General features: G+C 34.4%; 4 protein-coding genes and 1 long non-coding RNA gene across 6 annotated transcripts; 3 read left to right on the top strand and 2 right to left on the bottom strand.

Moving 5' to 3' along the window:
* LOC104786333 (mitogen-activated protein kinase kinase kinase ANP1-like) lies at positions 3,620–5,132 on the top strand. Its single transcript, XM_019245806.1, has one exon. The coding sequence runs from the start codon at positions 3,749–3,751 to the stop codon at positions 4,790–4,792; it is 1,044 nt and encodes a 347-aa protein (XP_019101351.1). The 5' UTR covers positions 3,620–3,748; the 3' UTR covers positions 4,793–5,132.
* On the top strand, positions 8,236–10,406 carry LOC104786334. 2 transcript variants are annotated; one of them, XM_010511706.1, is made up of 9 exons: positions 8,236–8,347; positions 8,651–8,765; positions 8,951–9,078; positions 9,182–9,321; positions 9,426–9,494; positions 9,623–9,761; positions 9,854–9,916; positions 10,013–10,056; positions 10,154–10,406. In XM_010511706.1, exons 1-9 carry the CDS (start codon positions 8,299–8,301, stop codon positions 10,238–10,240), a joined length of 834 nt encoding a protein of 277 aa, XP_010510008.1. In that variant the 5' UTR covers positions 8,236–8,298; the 3' UTR covers positions 10,241–10,406. The 2 variants fall into 2 exon arrangements, with proteins under 2 accessions (XP_010510008.1, XP_010510009.1); XM_010511707.1 differs by having other exon boundaries at positions 9,854–9,874.
* On the bottom strand, positions 10,736–12,360 carry LOC104786335. Its single transcript, XR_767475.1, has 3 exons — positions 12,249–12,360; positions 11,988–12,071; positions 10,736–11,185 (listed from the first exon to the last, which is right to left on the bottom strand). It is a non-coding gene; the product is annotated as an uncharacterized LOC104786335 (long non-coding RNA).
* Positions 16,178–17,540, bottom strand: LOC104786336 (nitrile-specifier protein 2-like). Its single transcript, XM_019245473.1, has one exon. The coding sequence runs from the start codon at positions 17,180–17,182 to the stop codon at positions 16,463–16,465; it is 720 nt and encodes a 239-aa protein (XP_019101018.1). The 5' UTR covers positions 17,183–17,540; the 3' UTR covers positions 16,178–16,462.
* On the top strand, positions 19,036–20,676 carry LOC104786337 (membrane metalloprotease ARASP, chloroplastic). Its single transcript, XM_010511710.2, has one exon. The coding sequence runs from the start codon at positions 19,146–19,148 to the stop codon at positions 20,490–20,492; it is 1,347 nt and encodes a 448-aa protein (XP_010510012.1). The 5' UTR covers positions 19,036–19,145; the 3' UTR covers positions 20,493–20,676.

Consider the following 21,807-nt stretch of genomic DNA (forward strand, 5'->3'; position numbering starts at 1 on the left):
CTAAAAGTATTGACACGGGTTTTGAGTACCATCGATGACTAGTGTGTAATGTAAGCAAATCGTTTGCAAATAATTAAAAGTTAAATTTTAACATTTAAAGTTTACAAGCTACACATAAAAATCTTTAAAACAATAAACGATTGAAGTAAAGTGAACAAGAAATGGACCATATAAAGTTGATTCATTATCATAAATTTATAATCCAAAAGCATCTAGATTTGTTTTTCTGAAAAGAAAAAAAGAAGAGAATATAAGTTCCTTATGTCTTACTCTTGCTATCTTGAGTTTATATCTTGAAGCAACGAAAGAGGTCTATTTTGCTTTTCTCACGCATAATTAATAAATATGTCTTAAATTTTTATTGATAAATATATTTCTGTGGTTGAGACAAATTTAAATAAAAAGTTGCGTTGTGAATGATAGATCAATTCAAACTGAAAATAAGTTTTTGAAATTTCTATCTCATAATTTTAAAGAAAGTTATGGTAAGTCATAAACTCATAATCTGAAATTCTGAATGTATAGTTCTTGCGTTATTTAACGTCACCACAAGCTTAAGTTGCATAAGTGCTTCCTTTTATTTTCTGAAACATTTTTTCGGTAATCATTTTCTTTTTTTTCCTTTCCACCTCCTTTTTTGTTGCTTTAGTTTTCTAGTGAGATTATGTATATATAATTAAAATTGAGTAGGTTGTTGCTTGAAGTAGGCGTTCTTGCTCTTTTTACATTCCTCCTTATTTTCATGACATGTGTTGCAAACACGCATTAGTTTTACACATTTCCGTATTTAAATGTTTTGTGTATAGTAGTTAGTATATCATATCTTACGAACGTACTGGAAAAGCCTACCAAACAACACGGGGATTATACTTGTTGTTCGACAAATTTAAACTACTAATGATGTGATGAGTCACGATTCAACATTAGAATCTATATTTATAATAATTATTAATCTATTAACCTGTTCTGAAAAATTAAGAATATGCTTAACAGTACCTTAAGTTGCTTACGACTAGTTGATCCATGTTGCGTTGTAAACTAGAAACATAAACTTGATAAAACACGGATTCGATTAATTTACTGTGTAGCAAACTAACAATGTGGTAGGCGTCAAAGTTGATCTTCTCATTAAACTTAACAAGAGTATATATACAATCCCAAGAACCCTAGAAAATATTCTAGACTTGAAAACCAAGACTCTTTACAATATGAAATATAACATAAGTGTAGATATTTATAGATATTTATACAATGGTCCCTAATACAAGCACATATTGTAGACTACATGATCCCTTAGATTTCAAGCTGGATGTTTATAATTACTAAAGTAGGTTTTCGGATTTGGAGTAGGTGTGTGTTTTGGTAAAAGTATGGATATCCGATGTTATATACTTTTAAAAAGATACTGAATTCTAATTCATGGAGGAGCAATGAAAAAAATTGTAAGGTCTATAAAGACAATATAAAAATTACTGAGAGGCATTTGTGGAACATTTGATCGTGTAATGAAATCTAATATTTCGGTCGACGCCTTGACATGTTACATTTAAAAGTTTGGAGTCTTTTGACTTTCTTCAACCAAAGGAAAAAAAAAAACAGTTTTGTATGTTTGTCAAAAGGCGTTTAATATATATTAGATAACAAAATCTTTTGCACCAAAAAAAAAATTAGATAACAAAATCTATATAACATAATGAACAAAATCTTCATTTTACACAATTCTTCTTAAGCTTATATATTGCCACCCCACCCACATTGATATTCAGAAAATTATATGGAATTTATATAATACGTTAGCTATATTGTATTTTAAGTCACTAAAATGTTTATTAAAAAATGGGTTAAAAAACTGATAATGAAATAGCTATTTGGAGTGTAAATAACGAAAGAAAGGTGAGGAAAGAAAGATCATCATTAATTAGCCTAAGTAGTCGTAATTTTATATGTGAACTTGACTTTAATTTGAATGTAAGTTGTAAGTTAGAACCATAAAACAGACCTAATCATATTTGAAAATGATTGTTTATTATTTCTTAAACCTCAACCGATTAATGGTGGTTAAAACCACCGCTCACTTTCGTTTATTTTCTTTCCCAAGGGGTAAACGATCGCTTCATTAATAGAAGCTTCTTAATCTTTTTTATTGTTGAAATTTGGTATGCTTGTCACAATATTTGTTTAACGAACGTCTATTATCTATATGAAACAAGTTGACTAAAATTATAGAAAACAACTAATCGAGTTTAATATTATATAGCATTGGTGTGAGAGGTCTCCGTTGGAAAAATCATATCCCAAATCTTGGCAGTGATTTTGTTTAAAGAAAATAAATTTAAATATTACACAACTAGNAAAAAAAAAAAAAAAAAAAAAAACAAATCCAAAGGACTGAGATTTTTATTTATTTTAGTTTAGGTCCTAAATGATAATGTAGGTTTATTTGAACTCTTTATTAAGTGTCTTCTTCTCTCTATTTGAGAAGTTTCATAGGTTAGTTTTATACCACGATATTTAAATTTCGCAACTGTTTGTTTAATATTAGATCGTTTTGCTAGGATTATAAATCTTAATTTCTGTTTTCTGTAAATGACCAAGCTCCTAATTGCTTGGATAACAATGGGTTTAAGTTTTTTCACATATTACTTGAGCAAAAAAATTATAATGACTTATAATTTATTATTATTATTTTGTTAGGAAAAAGATACAAAATAATAACTGTCATAAACAAATAATAGACCATAGACAACAGATCGAAAACGTTGTCAGACAAGACTTCTATTTTTTTTTTTTGGACAGGACTTCTATTGTAAAATTATAACCCAAAAAAAAAAGAGTTTCTGGCAAAAATTCTGAAGAACGTGTATATGCAAAAAAAGATAAAAACGATTACGAAATGTAACAACAAAGCTCCAAGTGTGCAGATAGATATAGATAGATAATCGATCAAAATCTACCAAAGTGCCCAACTTCTCCTCTCCACTAATTTCATTTTTTCCAATACCAAACTCATAAGTAACCACAAATAATCAATAATTCTAAATAACTATTTCTTCCTTTTACACAAAATAAAAACATTTTAGGCCACTCTTGAACCACCGCGTAGCATCTAAACATTGTGGACACGTAGCTCCGGGAGATTATTACGTAACTCTACTCTGGTCGGAGCAGAAACTAAAAAGGCTCTTTCACCAACCAAATATAGACACGTCATCCTTTCTAGAGACTGTAATATCAAGAGTACAGGCTCGTCAAAACGAAAAAGAAAACAAAAAAAATGCCACGTTGCCATATACTCAAACGAAACTTACGTTAGATACGTACGTTCCACTGCCACGGCACACGCCAGTTGATATTTCACTCACGTTTCTCAATTTTTGTATTCTTCAAAACCTCACATATTCTACACATTTTCTTTTTTCTCTTTTTGGGTTTCTTTTAGAATTAATTAAAATATCAAAATCAAATCAAAAAACGGGTTACATTTGGTTATCCACCTCAAAAAGAAATCCACGTGTACACTCAAGAACATATATACGTTATTATATTCCCATAATTTATATTTTTTAGCGTTGGTAGATATAAACTGGATGTTACCAAAAGTATACACTATCTAATTCACAGCAAACCAAAAAAAAAAAAAATCGTTCGCCCTTATATAAACCTTCTGTTGAATAAGCAGAGTGGAAAAAAACAAATTTAAACAAAGAAAACCAAAAAAAAAAAGAAGCTTTTCTCTAGTCTTCTCCAAATGGAATGGACTAGAGGAAGAACCCTAGGCCGAGGCTCTACAGCCACCGTCTACGCCGCCACTTGTCACAACTCAGAAGAAGTCCTCGCCGTTAAATCCTCCGAGCTTCACCGATCAGAGTTCTTGAAAAGAGAAGCTAAGATCCTCTCGTCGTTGGATTCTCCTTACGTGATCGGATACAGAGGATCCGAAACCAAGAGAGAGTCAAACGGCGTCGTTACGTATAACCTTCTGATGGAGTACGCACCGTACGGTACGTTGACCGAGGCGGCGGCGAAAAACGGAGGAAGACTCGACGAGACTCGTGTCGTGAAGTACACGCGCGAGATACTAAAGGGATTGGAGTATATACACTCCGAGGGGATCGCACATTGCGATGTAAAGGGGAGTAACGTGGTTCTTGCTGAGAAAGGTGAGGCCAAGATTGCGGATTTCGGGTGTGCAAAACGGGTTGACCCGGAATTCGAGCTGATGGTTATGGGAACGCCGGCGTTTATGGCTCCTGAGGTGGCGCGTGGGGAGAAACAGGGGAAAGAGAGTGATATATGGGCGGTTGGATGCACGGTGATTGAGATGCTTACCGGGTCTCCACCGTGGACGGAGGCAAGGGATGATCCGCTTTCGGTTCTATATCGGGTCGGGTATTCGGGTGAGACTCCGGAGCTTCCTTGTTTGCTTGCGGAAGACGCAAAGGATTTTTTGGAAAAGTGTTTGAAGAGGGAAGCAAAGGAGAGATGGACAGCGACACAACTCCTAAACCATCCGTTTCTGATAACTAAACCGGACATTGAACAGGATTTGGCATCCGGTTTTGTTTCAAGCTCACCGACAAGTGTGACAGATCAAACGTTTTGGAGATCAGTGGAGGAAGAAGAGGAAGAAGAAACAGAGGAATTACAGAAGGGTTCGAGAGATCTAGACCGTTTAAGCTTGTGGGGTTGTTACTCGGAGAGGATCGGACGGCTGAGATGTGTTGGTGGGTTGGATGGACCCAGATGTGATATGGAGGGTGGGGATTGGATTACGGTGAGAGCGAGATGTTAAGGAACAATGATTAGTGGGTCACATGAGGAATTGATTATTAATTACTAGTGAAAATGTATTGGTGGGGGGATTGTAAAATTTGATTTCGTATCATTTGGGTGAATTGTTAGAAACTTTAGGGGTTGAAATTAGTGAAAGATCTCCAATTTAGGGGAGATCAATGTAGTTTATTAGTCTCCAAATCTTCGATTGATCACATGTATATTACTATAATCACGATTATTATAAACCAAACTCAATTTTTTAAGTTTGGACAAGTATTAAATTATATATAGAGTTTCAAGGTTTGTTGGCCTGTAAAAGAAAAGTGTTGAAGTTTATTTTACATTCAAATTCTTAATATCCCATGTGTTTTTCACTGTTTGTATTTTGACTAACCAAATTTTTAGTCTTGGAAATAATAAAATTATATCATAAAGCTTTTTTCTAATGTTACAATGTCAAGTTTTCCTCAATGATATAACAAATAAATGAACTTGTTAAATAAAATGGCATATTATTGAGAGTTATGGGTGTCGTGTGATATCAACATATTAGAAAATAGGGGCATGGTACCAAATCTATACGATTATTTTAAAACTAGTGAGGAAAATGAGAAGCGAAGGAAAGAAAGTAGAAAAAAAGTGCCAAATCGGCCGAATTGGTTCGTTGGTTTGGTTGGTCACTTTGTGTTTTTCTTTTGACAAAACCTAAAGATTCCTTTCGAATCTTGAACACTGATCCGTGTATTCTATTCATTTGTTTAATTTGGTAAGCTTCGTTAGGCTAATGTGACGATTCATCAAGTCTTTGCTTCCACTAGTTTAATGTGTAAAAAGTTTGACACCTCACATAATTAGTTTATTATCAATATTGTATCTTCTCATCAGAATGATCCATTATCATATATTGATATATTTATTAGACCCCTTTATTTTTTTGGTAACTCGCAACTACGTATAGATTTCAAATAATTGTTGTAATAAAGCTATGTAAAATTGTCTTGAGTTTCCTTTTAGAATCTTCCGATCGTTAAAGACATTATAATGACAACAACAATCTTAGTGAAGATAAGGTTAAGTAATGGGAAATAATAGATGAAGATAAGAATACTTTGCTTGCAAGGTAAGTTCATGTTTGGAGAGTTATCTTTTTTACTTAGAAGGTGAATAACGAATAATTTGTTTTATGGTTTTGACTCTGTTTTGGATAAAGTCGTAACCATATATAGTATAGGCACTTACTACACGAATGCTTAACTTTAAAGAAGATAATATGTTACTATGTGTGTTGTATATTTATCTCATTGGAAATTGAAGAGTACAATTAACTCATGTACACGTGCCTAACCTGACTTTGGGATTGAACTTGTAGATTAAATTTGAAAATGTATTCAATAATCTTGTATTTATGTATTCAAAAATATTTAAAGCAATATTAGTCAATACGATTTTAACTTAGACTCATATTACAATGTATCTTAGGAAAAAGACACATCGCATTTTTAAGTGCCAAGTTAAGAAAAAAAGACACATAAAGACACTACGTGGGAATATACTTATTAAGTGTTTTTGAGATTGTCCAATGTTGAACCGATTTTGCCCAGTAAAATAATCGCATTGTAATTATTTATGATAAAAAGTATCTATTTGAAATGATTATATGCATATGAAAATTAAGAATGTTTGGAATTAAAGCGTGTAAGGCTTGAACGGATGTACATTGTGATTGAACCAAATAGAATGTTAATTGACTAAATGGATATTGATATGTTCTTAATCAAGGTTTATGCATCATAAAAAACAAAGGATTATATTGTGGTTAACATGTTTACCAATTATTTTGTAACCATCACTGTTTCTCTTCGCCCAAAGAAGATAAACTAGCAGTCCTGGCCATACGTATAGCTGTCAATTGGGCGGTCTGTCTGTGGATGAGCTTATATCTACATCGTTATGGGCGGTTATGGTCACGCCCAAAATAACATGGTTTTAATGGACAAAAGACCATTAGACTCGCGGATCAAATTGACATAACCATTTGGACAGTGGGCAGCCCAAATTTCTTAAAAATCTAGGTTTTACAATTTGGGGGAAAAATTAAATTTTAGATTTTAATGTTTTGTGTTGTTTACTTTGTATTGTTGTTTTGTTGACTTTGCTACTAAATTCAAATTGAAAATCATGATTAAAAGTAGATTCTCTAATTTTGGTTTTGGTGAGAAAATGTAATTTCATAATTTCCCACAAAATTAATGATTTTATAAGAAAAAAAACAAAAAATCAGATTTTAGAAAAGAAACAACAAAATAAAATTCAGATTTTATAAAAGAAAATAACAAAAATAAAATTCAGATTTTATAAGTGAAAAACAGCAGAAATAAAAATAGAAATAAAAATGGGTTGTCCATGATTATGACCAATTAGAAATAATTTTAGTGGACATGGACACTTTTAGGATCATTGTCTATTTGGAACTATCCAACTTGCCCATATAGATAAATGTTCAAATGGTCCGTTCGGGACCATTTGACAGCTTTAGCCATACATTAGGCAGGCAAAATTGAGACCACATTAGCCATACATTAGCCACACAATATTAAGTAAAAAATTGAGACCACATTGTTAGATATGTTATTGGTCTAGTACTCTAGTGACATTTATAAAACCAAATTAGTGAATTACCATTACATGCAGTTATGAAAGCATATGGATTCGATTCCATATCTTTTATTTAGTTTTTTTTTTCCCCTTTTTTTTCCAAAATCTTCTCCATCTTTTTACATATTTTTGTTCTACTTAGTTTTCTTTTACCTTTTTCTTCATTATTTTATTAATCACATACACAATCAGAAAAATATTACTGAAATTTTTTTTTTTTCAAAAACTATGTAAAAGTTTCACAATTTTTAATAATTACATTTCTATAAATTTGCCTGCAAACTAGTGTTCTAATAGAAAATATGCGGGTACATCCGTTAAAATTGGAACTAGTGTTCTATTAGACTATAAGTGATACCAAACGAAAATATGTCAGTTGCCAATAATTCAGAGAATTATTTGATGGTCTAGTTGTGGCCACCACATATGAAGCAATAGAAGGTTTTCCTCGTATTTTCAATTTTGATACTATATTTCCATATGCGTTGTAAATTTTTTTTTTTTTTTTCGTTGTAAAATTAGTATATATATATTTTTAAAATTTTTAGTATGAAACATAATTTTATATCATTAATGGTTAAGTTTGTAGTTATATAATATAAATATTTATGGGACAAGCTTTTTTATATATCAAATTATCAGCTGTATATAGAAAAACTATTTTGAAAAATTAGAAATTATTACAAAAAGGAAAAAAAAAATATAACGAATCTTGTGGCGCAAAAAGGATTTGTTTTACAAAACTATTAACTACCACAAACCGAAAAATCTTATTCCTTTATTAAAATCTCTCTTAATATTGAGAAAGTGATAAAGAGGCAACAGATACAATGCCAGACTTGGTACGCCACAGTTCGTACCAAGTCGATGATGATCAACCAAGCTTTAGCTCTCCCCCGTCCAATTCTTACAAGAGGTAAAGTTTGGGTTTTTATTCTGGGTTTTAGACTCTTCATCTTTCTCAGCAGAATCAAGTCGCGGGCTTGTTATATTTTTTTGCTCGGTCTCGTTCTATCATCCCCTTTTGCAATTAGAGTGGCCAAATTTGTTTTGAAGAAATCGATTGGTACTTTGAAGATTGCCCACATTTTAGTTTTTGATTTTTCCAGTATACCCCGTAGGCGAATTCGAATCTAACTGTGTGTCGTCAGTTCGAAATACCTCCTCTGTTTCAGTATAGTTTGTGTGACCTAGAGATTCTTCTTCTTGAAATTGACAGGATTTGGGTCTAATGGTGGAAGTGTGTTTGTGCATCAATGCCGAACGAAGAACCCTAGAGTTACATTATGCGCTTCTGATGATCAAATTGCTAGTTCCAAGTCGAACAAGACAAGGTTCAGTTTTTTAAACTAAATTTAGCTCCTTTGTGTGGTATAGCTTATGTTGGTTGATGTGTGTGTGTTAAAATCTGAGGTTCTGTCTTGGCATGTAGGCTTTAACATTATATATGAAAGTTTAAAGTTTGCAACTTTATAATGTATGTGTCAACCTAGTAGTCCTCTGTTATGTTGTTCCACAGGAAAGTAGTGGAGCATGTGTGTTTACTCAAAGCAAAAGAGGATTTATCTGAGGAACAAGAAAAAGATATGCTTGATTATCTTTACACGACTCAATATCAAATGAGAGGCATTGTTGCTATATCTGTAGGTGAGCGCTGCTCTCATATTCTTGCTCCTAATCTAGAATAGAAAATCTCTGTGTATTATTGATTATAAAACTAGTCTCTTATCTGTTCATTTTACTTTCACAGGTTGTATCGGTGATAGAAACAATGAAGATTACACGCACGCTCTCTTCATGCGATTCCAGAAGAAGGAAGACCTTGACAAATTCTATGAGAACCCTTTCTTCTTGAAAGTTCTCAATGAACGTGTAACACCATTCTGCCATGTATGCCTTTACATGTAAACGCCATTTCTCTCATTAGTTCTGTCTTCTCATCTTTGTGTTCTTCTCTATGTAAATGTGTTGTTGTGGGGGTTTTAATGTATCAGGGGCTAACTAATCTGGACTATGAATCAGAGGTCGAAGATGACATTCTTGCAATATTTCGAAAGGGTGAGGTATGATCTCAACTCCATTCATAATCTGAGTTTTGCTTTCACAAATTGTCAATGTAGTAGCTCCATAGCGTAAGAGCCAAAGCGTTACTACCATTACCTAGTTTCATCAGTGTTACTTCCCATGGCAGGAGTACAACTATGGCGAAGAGTTTCTTCTTCTGATTACTTTTGCTAAGAGCGCTTCCAACAAGAACATCAAAGATGCAATGGATTCTTTTGCACAGCTAGCTTCTTCCCTTCCATCTTTAATTGTCCAGTCCACACAAGGTGCCTATGAAGAATAATTTTTTTGCATTTGCTACTATATTTCAGAGATAGCTAACACCAATAATTGCCGCCTTGATATTTTCGATGTCTAGGTTCAAACTTTAATGACCGCAGTAAGGAATTTACACATGCAGCAGTAGTTCGATTTCGTTCCTGTAATCACTTTCCCTATAGTGTCCTAACAGTGTGCATTCCTCTGTTTTCCTTTCTATCTCTTCTCTCACTCTTTGCTTATTTTATACTCTGCGCAGTTGATGCCATGGAGATTTTCATTGAGGGCAGAGAGTATAAAGATGTAAGACTAAGATCAGCTGGAAACTTTGTTACAACTCTTCAATTTTTCTTGTATATGTTATAAGTGAATATTAATTAGGGACTCTTTTAACTTTCAGATGTGGATGTCTCAGTTTGAGCCGTTTATAGAAAAAGCAGTAGCCCTACATTTCTCAGTGGATCCCGTGGGTACCGACGTCATGTGAGAGAGATTTCACTAAACAATTCAACTTTACATGTAAAGATTGCAGTCCATTATATATGAACGAACAAAGTCCTCTCTCTTTCTTACCAAACTTGTTGCAGTAACATTCTTGGCTACAAAAACTATATCTGCAATGTTAACAGAAACAAATGAGTTTTTGGGTTTAAGTACAGAGTTTAGCACTTAGAGAGCGGAAATAAATTATTATCATCGGTTGAGATTTTTAGGAAGCTTCGTAGCTTCCTACCATGAAGATATGAACAAACGTTTTACAAATTGAAGTGACAGAAAGAACATTTTTACACTTCAAAGTTGAAACACAAGTTTTTATGTCCTTCTGAATCTCCAGAAACCTTTAATTCTAAGAATTTCATAACCAGATTACAAAATTTTAGGGCCGAAATATTTTTAATAACTAAATGGCCGCAAGCGAGTGCTTGCTTAAAGGGAAACTTTTGTTTTATATGTTGTCTGAGTTGTTAATTTCCAGCTGAACTCATAATAACATTATTTTCATTTTATTATTCTTTGGCTATATAAAGGACATATAATCAGACCAATATATGCGTCAGCAAGAGGCCCAGCTTAAGAACAAGATTACAACCAATTTCTAATCTTACTTTGTCCATGCAAAATATAAAAATGATGAAAATGAAGTACAAGACAACCAGTACATATAATTTTTATTTTTACTTTCTCTTACGAAAGAGATTGAAGTTTTTGAAAGGGGAACTCTTATTTTTTTCATGCTTCAAGTGATGAACACGACTCATATGTTTGTGTCATACTTGAATATCTCTCGATGTAGTACTATACTACTATGTATATATAGTTAGTTCCATATTGACTTAGTTTGTCGCATATTCAGATCGATCAACCATTTCGAGCATATTTGTAGTGATCACTCAGGAGAAAATGTTTGACTCCGGATCTTTAAGCTTGATCTCTGCATGGAGGAAAAATAAACTAATATTACCAACATACTTACCTTTAGATCTAGACATGCATAATTTTAAAAGTTACCAAGTAGACCGGTCCGGATAAGTTAGCATTCTTCTTCTGTGATCAAGTATATAGAACTGTAAATTTATACCTATTTAGAGAGAGATGAGTCGACCACAGAAACACATATATAATTCGATCAGACGACCTAGGAATGCTGGCTTAACCCTAACCGGTCTAGTTGGAACACTAGCTACAAAAAAATGTCTTCCTTGATAGCACATGACTGTAGCACGGTTTCGTAACTGCTACTGTTTCAAAACTCTAATATTGCAAATCTTACAACTTCCGAAAAAAAACATCCTCGATCGATCCTTACCTGGCCAAGAGAGGTTCGTGCAATGCAGCTTAATTACGAATTCACAATACATCAATATTCAGAAATTACTAGCAAGAACGCATGAGTATTTCACACACACACATATATATATATATATACAACATAGAACGTGCGCTAATATACATAAACTTAGTACCGTGTGTTCTTAACAAAAAAAGACAAAACTTAGCACCGACGGTGTGTATTAACCCAAAAAAAAATGCATGTGTTGTTTCCCAGTGAAACTAATGGACTAAACGTTTTTACCTCTTCGTGTGGTCACATTTTATTGACATTAGAACTTAACAGTTAACATTCAAAACTATGGCAAATATATATATTTGATCAAGATATATATCTAGAGAGAGAGAGAGAGAGAGAGCGAGAGAGAGCGAGAGAGAGTACAGGAAAAAGGAAACTCACATACCATGATAATGCTAACGAAGAGATGAGTCGCCCGACAAGTCATTGAAACATATGCATATACATATCTCTTCTTAGCCCAATTGGTCTGCAATAATTTCAAAGCTTCGTTTTAAGCTAAGATAGTTGACGAACCTCAATTTTATTTTAAATAAGTGATACAAGAATGCGAAAAGATTGTTTATTTCGTTTTTGTTAGGTTTGCATATAAATAATTATAGAAATATACAAGTATATAATAAATTATAGTGATGAGCATGCTTACGGGTGATGAAGAAAGATGATGACGATAAACAACATAGAACTTCCCAGGTTCATTGAACCTGGTTGCCTTTTTGCGCACCCACAAAAGGAGCGGAATGAGGGAAAAAACAAGAGTGTGGGTCGAGATTTATTTATAGAGGGAGAGGCGATACTTTTAATTTCTTCTTTATTTATAAAATTCAATTATTTTTACTATATTCTTTGTTAAAATCAAAATTACCGTTGAGAAGACATATGTAAAAAGGTAAATACTCTTCGTATCAAAATAAAATCAAACGTAAATACTTTTTTTTTTGTTTTGTTTCATGCGTAGCACTAACTCAAACCAAGTACCATACTATATAATTTGGATCTTAAAAATGTGTGTGCTTATTTTATGTTTTTTCATTTATTTGACATACAAGCAAAATATCAAAAGCACGTACACGTGGAGGAAAATACTTATGTAATGAGCTAAATCATACGAGAATCTAAAATATTATAGTTAAGAAAGTTTCTTCTGCCACTCAAATTTTAGTATGGCCTCTAATTCCATGTCTAGTCATTATTTAGATTTCATATACTTTTTAGTATCGTATTATAAAATATTAAAAGTAATAGCAAAAGAAGAAAAAGAATCACTTTAAATAGTATGAATTTTGGAAAGATGACCTACCTACAATACATTCAAGTTCAATCAAATATGAATATACAAAATGAACACGTTGTTTTATTCATGACACCCAACTTGGGTTAGGTCGTTTAGTTAGTGCTTTTCTTTTCTAGTATCTTTTTCAAAGATTGATGTTCCTAGTTGCCAGTTAGTTATCTATATTATGAATAATTTTTTAGGGTTTTATTAGTGGATAGTACAATTTTGCCTACAAATAAAGGAAATACCACAACGTCGGAGATTTTTGGTAATTACCACTTTCCGTATGATGAAGTTGACAAAATTGCCCTCAACAAATACACGGGTAATTTACAAAGTCGACAACAGGGTGGACTACGTAGGGGACAATTACAACAGTAGGCAATTATGGATTTGTAATATTAGGAAAACTCATGTTGGTTAGTTAGTGGGTTCTGGCAATATCACTATATATCATGTTTTTTTCAAAAACCCCGATGTACGTTTGTAACGTCATTAGTTCCATGCTATTTCTCTGGAAAGCATGTTTTCTTTTGTGAGGGATGCATATCAATGTTTTTAGTTCACCTAGACTATGCGTGATCCATCTACTAAAGGCGCCTCTGTAACGGGCAGTGTATCGACGACGGAGATATAGAAACGGTGCATTGCATCACATCATATTTTCTATAAGACACGTATGGAAGCAAAGTACACGTTCATTTGGAGGCTTTTTTCGTAGACATGTATTGTTGGTGGTGGAAGATTCAAATGAAGCAGTGACGGTGGTTTCGGTGGAAGCAATGGTGGTGGAAGACTCAAAGTAGTGATGAGGGATTGCATGGTAACTCTTACCAAAAACTTGGTTTAAATAACAATCATTTTTTTAAAAATCATATGGCTTTACAAACATAGCACAGTTTAAATAAAAACAACGTGAAAGATAAAAGGATAGCGTGTGTTACAATAACTCATTAGCAGTATGATTTTGGTCGGAGATGATGCATATACGGTGGGTGAAGGAGAGAACAGTTCTTTTGGCCCAAATGTTTGGTTTACCAAACTTCAAAACAATGTCGTTTGCTTATGTATTTGGTGATGGTGAGGATTTAAAAAGAAAAAAATGAATGTAGATGGTAATGAGCATAATTGTAATAATTGCCATGGAAGAGAGAGGACACAGGTTTACTGTTAACACCGAGTAAATATGTGGTCGTAAATGATTGCGTTAGTGAATTATCCCATCTCTTTAGTTATACAAAATCTGTAATTCAAAAAACTAATGATAGCTCCCTATAGTAAATGTCCCTATAGGGTACTCACCTACGGAAGGCCAACAAGGTAATTACATCACTCCCTTTCGACATCTACAGTAGTAAATGTGGTAGTTTCTTAGGCCTTGAATGGAGAAAGCATGTAATGCAGAGCAGATCAAGTAGTTCAAGCAGATCAAACAGAATAAAAGTAGATCAAAAATTTAGCAGTTCAAATGCAGATCAAAGGTGAACAGCATCAAAAAAGCTGTAGACCAGATCTGCACATATTTCTCCTGCATTTATCACAAAAAGACAAAAAAATATGAACTGCACACAGTTCATCTGCATTAATTTTTAAAAACAAAAAATTTCTTGAATGGTAATTTAATGATAGGAGGACTACACTAAAGGGTGATCTGCTATTTTTTTGTCTTTCCATTCAAAACCTTAGTTAAGTCCGATTTTTATGCTATCTATTGCATATTTCCAATTTTTTATTACTTAATTCGTACCATTAAGTGGATTACAAATGTCGTAGTTCAACAATGTTAATACGTAACACATATAAGGCTTCAATAATCTATTTTGGTTTTTAATTTTACCATCGCCGAAATCCCATTAATTCAAAAGATGAAGAAGTATTATAGCTCACCACCACACATAAAAACACTACATGAGCATTATTAACTCAAGCGTTCATTTTAAGACATTCATTTTCCATATATTTTTTTTTATCATGCATAATTTTCATTTTTCAAAAATCTAGCAACTATAAAAGCCTTATGGTTTTAAATGAAAACTGTAACTAATGTTTAGAGAAAGTGAGTAAATAAGTGTTTCTAATATCTATCAGTTGATATTCACCAAAAAAAATATATCAGTTGAAACACAATCATGCTATTTCGAATCTACCTAAGTAAGATCATAATCTTGGTCATAATTTTTCAGTTTATGTTTAAAGTTTACTAAACACAATACCATATTACATTTTACTTAATTCTATTTTTGAAATTTTCCATTTAATATTGAAATTCCGCATTAAAAAAACATCTGCATTATTGTAGGTTTAAAATAAATAAAAAAGTAACACTTGGGCCGACATAGCTTCGTGTAAAAGTAGATTACAGTGTGTGTGTCTGTTCAAACCCAGTTGACCACGTGCCCACCAAACCTTACAATTTGCAACGCAATTGGCTTCTTTGGATTCTCTCTTCCTTATTTATCCTCTTAGATATTTCAACCACAATTATATAGTAGTACTTTATACTTATGTTTTAACTTACAGATATTTAAATTCTATATGTCAAAAATTTTACAGTTTTTGTTTCTCAACGGTGACTCCATTTTAATATTTATGAGAAAACCCTAAAACAAAATTATCATCTCTATACAATAGCAAACCTAAAAATGAGTCTTGATGCCGTCCAATCTTTATTTTCAGGAAAGAGCATTTGCATCTATTTCTTGTGACATTATGAGAAATTACTTCTTATAATATTTGTCACAAATGAGTTGTGTTTCCTTTCTTATATCTTTTTGTGCAGCAAATTCTCACAACCAACCGTTTAAAATAACTTGGTAGTGCGATCTAGTCAGAACTAAATCTATATAGCATGTTCAACTGGAGCGGTCGAACATGACACTGATTAAAAAATAATAATGTAATTGTAATCGTTTTGTTACGGAAAAGTGGGTTGCATCGATCTCTTTTATACAAATTTTTCTCACAACGTTTGACAAATAATCACTTTTTATATTGCATTTATGTTAGTTATTCATTCTTAAAGAAATCTGACAAGGAATTAGATCCAAGAAAACTGAAACATTTATTTTGTGTAGTAGTAATAAAACAATACCCCCAAAGTCCACTGGGTCCGTCCAAGATAAAGGCTCTTCTCTCAATCTCACCTCCAAGCTCAATTTAGTTTTAGTTTCCCAACTTTCATTTTTGTGTTCATTTTCTCTAGCCTTATAATCTGAAATCAGAAATCTCATGGAAAATCATAACCAAAATTAGATATACCAAGAAAAAGGATATAGCTTCGACATTAAACAAGATAGAAACATACTCTTCATTTTTAAGTATTTTGATGATTTCAAAACCACACCAACTTTCAAACCACAACAACGTACAGAGTACATACTTTTATTAATTAAAAACAGACTTCGATGGTTTCAACCACAACAACTTTCAAATCATAAGGAGAGACACTTTATTTAATACTTGACATCAACTTCTTATTGACTCTCAGTCGTCTCACACAAATCTCTCCTTATATAATCACAGTTACACACATTGATGAGGTCATTAAGCAGATTATTATTCACTGCGTAGAAGTAGAGATCATCTCACCGGTCGTTTGTGGGAGCCTTCCCACCAAACATCAGCATCCCTTTTCTTCCATTGATTGTCGCAGCCGTCGATGCACACCAACCACGCCGTCCTGGTCGCGTCTCCTCTCCTCCATCTTCCAGTTTCTTCCACTCCAACGTTTTCGTGTTCAACAAGAAAGCTATACCACACAATTTCCCAGGACCAACATGAGCCTGAGGATCCATCTCAATCTCGCCTCCAACTACTATAACATATTTACCCACAGCAGCTGCAGCGAACACGCTCCTCGGTGAAGGCTTCTCTCCAGTAGTCGCCACTTCCGTCCACTCCTTTCGGTCCACATCAAAGCAATGGATATCATCACACTCGTTCCCATTAAACCCGTAAAGCGCCCATATCTTCCCTTGAACCACTACGAGGCCCGCTCCTCCTCTTTCTGTGCAAGAATCACCCGGACTTGGTAGCTTAATCCACTTCTGATCATCAACGTTAAACGCGTCTAGCGTCTTGAGCCGCACGGTCTTACTCACCCCACCAAACAAGTACACGTGCTTCCAGACTGCGTGCTTCACATCCGAAACCATCGAGTGGAAGCTACGAGCTTCAGGTCCTTCCTCCACCCTAGTCACAAGTTTCCACTCGTTCTTCACCGTGTCGTACGAGTAAAACCCGTTGTACTTTCTGGACGCATCACGGCCGCCGAAAACGTAGAGTGTGGATCCAACGGGCACCATGCAGACGCCTAAGCAACTGAGATATCTCCGCTGTCCGGAGTTATGGACCAAGTGTGAGTGTTGAGGTCAAATACATGAAGGTCCTTATATATTGTCGATAGGGACGTTTGATGTTAACTCTCCGCCGAAATCGAGTATAACTTGTCTCCCACCACGGCTATGGCTTATGACCTTCTCGGTCTTGGCCCCTTTCCTTTCTGCTCTACCTAGTAATTAACCACCAGAATATTTTTCATTCCAAATCATTATAAATTTATAATCATGATTCAACATGCATGATATCATCGATGATATCATATCAAAATGTAAATAAAATCATAACGATGTAATTTCTTATTTTACGTAAAGAAAGAGTTTATTAGTTGACGCAATGCATAGCCTGGGCGTTTGGATATCGAATCGGATTCGGTTCGGATATTTCAGATTCGGAATTTTTTGGATATTGGTTCTAACATCCATTTGGATATTTAAAAAATTTGGATCGGTTTCGGTTCGGATAATTCAAATTTCAGAGTCGGTATGGATATATTATCGATAACCAAAACTACACCAAATTTATTGAATAAAGTTTTATTCGGATACTTTTTAATCTGATTGTATCCAAAAAAGCATACTAACCGAGTATGTGAAAAAAATAGAAATGAAACAAATAACAAGTTTAAAGTTCAAACTAACATAAAATGATACCAATACATAAAATTGCAACATACTAACATCCAAAATGAGACATAAGACCTTGTCAATGATAAAAAAAAAATAAAAATCAAAGTAAACAATAATGTAGATATTGGAGTATATCTACGATTCTTGTATATTGTATATAGTTAGGTTTGTATATATATATATATATAGATATATATATCTACGAATCATATATATCGTATACAGTTACGTATACTTCTATTTTTATAAAGTTGTTTCTTATATTTTTGGTTATATTCAGATATTTATTGGATATCAGTTTGGATCGGATTTAATCCAATATCCAAAAGTAATGAAAACAAAGACCGATCGGATATTTTCTCAATTTTGGTTCGGTTTTTATCCGATTTTTTCGGTTTGGATTCGGTTTGGATTTTCGGATTCAGATTTATGCCCAGGCCAAATTTAATCACTAACACCGACATAGTGATCACTAGCCCTGAAGTTTTTTTTTTTGGGCGTCAGCCGAGATAACAATTTTATATCACATCCATGCCCGATCTACAATAATACGATAAAGAGACGTCAATCAACGGTCAACAGTCATACAACGGTGCACACTCGCTCATAATTGTGACAACATTTTTCAGTAATTTTCTAATTTCATAAATATTATATATATCCCGACATTTTAGATTTCTAAAATATTTCCTTCAATGAACCTTTTTAATTTTTAGATACTTAAACATTCTGTAAATATTTCATAAACCTTCTTGTAAATTATATTTTCATAATTTCTCAACTTTTTTGATATAAAGATCCCTTTTATAAATCAGTCTACGAACACGAATTATAGAAAAACTCTTTAAAATCTTCTTCATTGCACAAAATGAACAGATCCAAAATTTCATCTATATAGATCACTCATTACTCGTTTTCAGTGTCTTCAACTCTTCTATTTCATCTTTTGAACACTTCTAGTTTTACACTTGTAATTAAAACATCTACCACCCCATGTCAAAAGAAAAACCTTGCATATTTGGGCCTTAAAGTCCAATATATATCAGTTCATTAAAAGACAAATCGATGCTGATGCTTTCTGTAACAAGGCCCATATACTCGCGCAGAGAGATTAGTGTTGTGTTGAATTGAATCACATCCACATATACACAGAGACTCAAACCAAAAGAAGCCAAAGCACACGACTCTGTTTGTGTTTACTCGTTTGTTTATTATATCTCTTCTTCCCTAACACCAATGGCTCCAATCGTACCACTTCACCGTAGTACCTCTAAAAATCTCCACTTCTCTCACAAAAACCATGCTATTAAACATATCTTCTTCTCCAATCTCTCATCGCAACCCTCACTTCCTCTCCAATTTCAACAACCCAATCTCTTATTTCCCTCGACGATGCAAAACCCATCTCTCAAAATCTCACCTTTTCCCAAATCTCTCTGCTTTACCCAACCAGAGTCTCAAAAACAGAGTCTTGTTCGGAAACAAGAAGTACCCAGATGGAGGAGAAAGAAATGATTTTAGGACGAGAGCAATCTCTGGGATTGATTTGGGAAGCTTCGAATCTGTTCTTGAAGCTATCGCTGTTCTCACAACGATCATCGTCGTCCATGAATCAGGTCATTTCCTTGCGGCTTCTCTACAAGGGATCCATGTGAGTAAATTCGCAATTGGGTTTGGTCCGATTCTAGCTAAGTTCGATTACAACAATGTTGAGTACTCTCTTAGAGCTTTTCCTCTAGGTGGCTTTGTTGGTTTCCCTGATAATGATCCGGACAGTGAGATTCCCATTGACGATGAGAATCTTCTTAAGAACAGACCAACTCTAGATAGATCTATTGTAGTTTCAGCTGGGATCATCGCAAATGTGATCTTTGCTTACGCTATAATCTTTGTTCAAGTGTTATCTGTTGGTTTGCCTGTACAAGAAGCGTTTCCTGGTGTTCTTGTTCCTGAAGTTAAGACCTTTTCTGCTGCTTCTCGTGATGGATTGCTCTCAGGGGATGTAATCCTCGCTGTGGATGGTACTGAACTGTCTAGAACAGGACCTGACGCTGTTTCTAAGATTGTTGACATTGTTAAAAGAAACCCTAAGAGTGATGTGGTGTTTAGAATCGAAAGAGGGAATCAAGATTTTGATATTAGGGTTACACCGGATAAGAACTTTGATGGGACGGGGAAGATCGGTGTTCAGTTGTCTCCTAATGTTAGGATCACTAAGGTGAGACCGAGGAATGTTCCGGAGGCATTTAGATTTGTGGGGAAAGAGTTTATGGGGCTGTCGTCTAATGTGTTGGACGGTCTAAAACAAACGTTCTTCAACTTCTCTCAAACAGCAAGTAAAGTAGCAGGTCCTGTGGCGATCATTGCAGTGGGAGCAGAGGTGGCGAGATCAAACATCGATGGGCTTTACCAGTTTGCAGCGTTGCTGAACATTAACCTTGCGGTGATCAATCTCTTGCCGTTACCGGCTCTTGATGGTGGAACATTGGCATTGATATTGTTGGAAGCGGTTAGAGGAGGGAGGAAGCTTCCTGTAGAGGTGGAGCAAGGGATAATGTCTTCAGGGATCATGCTTGTGATTTTTCTTGGATTGTTTCTCATCGTTAAGGACACACTTAGCCTTGATTTCATCAAAGAAATGTTGTAGTTATCTCAAATTGCCAAAAGAGAATTGTGAAGAACTTGAGAGTTTAGAGTTTTCCAACATAACAAAACACATGGTGATGAATTTGGGGTACATATTCATGTAATAGTTCTACTCTTGTTGTTATCCATTCTATAAAAGATATGCTTGTAAAGAAAATCGTCGATATTGTTGTGGTGGTTTTCCAGATTTTGTGTGTGGACATGGATATCAGTTCAATGTGATTACCAATTATAAAACTCATTGGTGATCCGTGATCCCAAATGGATAATGTGAATCTTCCATAATGGAAGAAATAACTAGAAGGAAGACTTCTTTCAAAAACACAAGGTTGTGGATTGACTCAGTTCCTAACTGTCCAAACCTCATATATGCACAATCTCAATCACTCACCAAAAACCCTAAAGCTTTACCACTCTCATCAACGGCTAAACTACGCCAAGTATAAACAAGGCGTAGGTACAACTCTTCTCGCTGTAAATATTTGATTTCCTTTGTTGATATCTTCATTGTTTTGAAGCTATCCTCTATAAATACAATTCAAACCAATAGAAACTCCTCATGACCAAACAAGCATTCATCAAATACCAATAAATTAGTTCAGACCATAGGTAGGTTCACAAAAGCAAAGATAAGGTCAACACACAGTTAGGGTTGATAACCTTTTTTTTTATTCTTTTTTTTTTTGACAAACAATACTTTCATTAAAAACGACTACGTTTCAGTACAGAGGAATCAAGAGCCTCTTTTGCTAAGAGATCTGCTTGTCGATTTTTGTCTCTTGATACAAACGAGAAAGTACAAGTAGTGAACTGAGAAGATAGTAAGAGGATGTCATATAAAATCCCATGGAGTTCCAGCAATTGGATCTTCCTGTCGAGAGCTTTGACTAGCAATTGCGAGTCTGAAGCGATACAAAGGTGTGTGAAGCCCGATTCAATAGCAACTCTCATCGCTGTGAAAGTTGCGAGTGCTTCGGCCATCAGCGGTGACCGCACATGGGGGTACGCCATAGATCCCCGGGTCAAGGTTGTATTTGATTGATCTTTGAAAACCCATCCACATCCCGCTGATTTGTTATCCAGCCAGGCTCCATCTGTGAAGCAGATCAGATTGGTTGGATTGGTTGGGTTCAAAGCTTTGGTGGTAATTGGATGGTGAGGTTGTTGTATAGTTGGTTGAGCAGCCTGCCACTCTTTTGTGCGTAGGATTGCAGTGTTTAAGACCTCCTCCGCTATCGGTTGTATTTGACTGAAAAGCAGTCTGTTTCTTGCCGTCCAGATTGACCAGAAGATCCATGGTGCTAACGGACCAGAGC

Source organism: Camelina sativa, chromosome 5 (genome assembly GCF_000633955.1).
Source record: "Camelina sativa cultivar DH55 chromosome 5, Cs, whole genome shotgun sequence".
Taxonomy (NCBI): domain Eukaryota; kingdom Viridiplantae; phylum Streptophyta; class Magnoliopsida; order Brassicales; family Brassicaceae; genus Camelina; species Camelina sativa.

Excerpts from the sequence above, each read along its gene's own strand:
- LOC104786337 (XM_010511710.2), top strand. The coding sequence starts at position 19,146 with ATGCTATTAAACATATCTTCTTCTCCAATCTCTCATCGCAACCCTCAC.
- LOC104786334 (XM_010511706.1), top strand. The coding sequence starts at position 8,299 with ATGATGATCAACCAAGCTTTAGCTCTCCCCCGTCCAATTCTTACAAGA. Across the intron at positions 9,079-9,181 it reads CATTGTTGCTATATCTGTAG|GTTGTATCGGTGATAGAAAC; the intron begins GTGAGCGCTGCT and ends TTACTTTCACAG. Across the intron at positions 9,322-9,425 it reads GTGTAACACCATTCTGCCAT|GGGCTAACTAATCTGGACTA; the intron begins GTATGCCTTTAC and ends TTAATGTATCAG.
- LOC104786333 (XM_019245806.1), top strand. The coding sequence starts at position 3,749 with ATGGAATGGACTAGAGGAAGAACCCTAGGCCGAGGCTCTACAGCCACC.
- LOC104786336 (XM_019245473.1), bottom strand. The coding sequence starts at position 17,182 with ATGGTGCCCGTTGGATCCACACTCTACGTTTTCGGCGGCCGTGATGCG.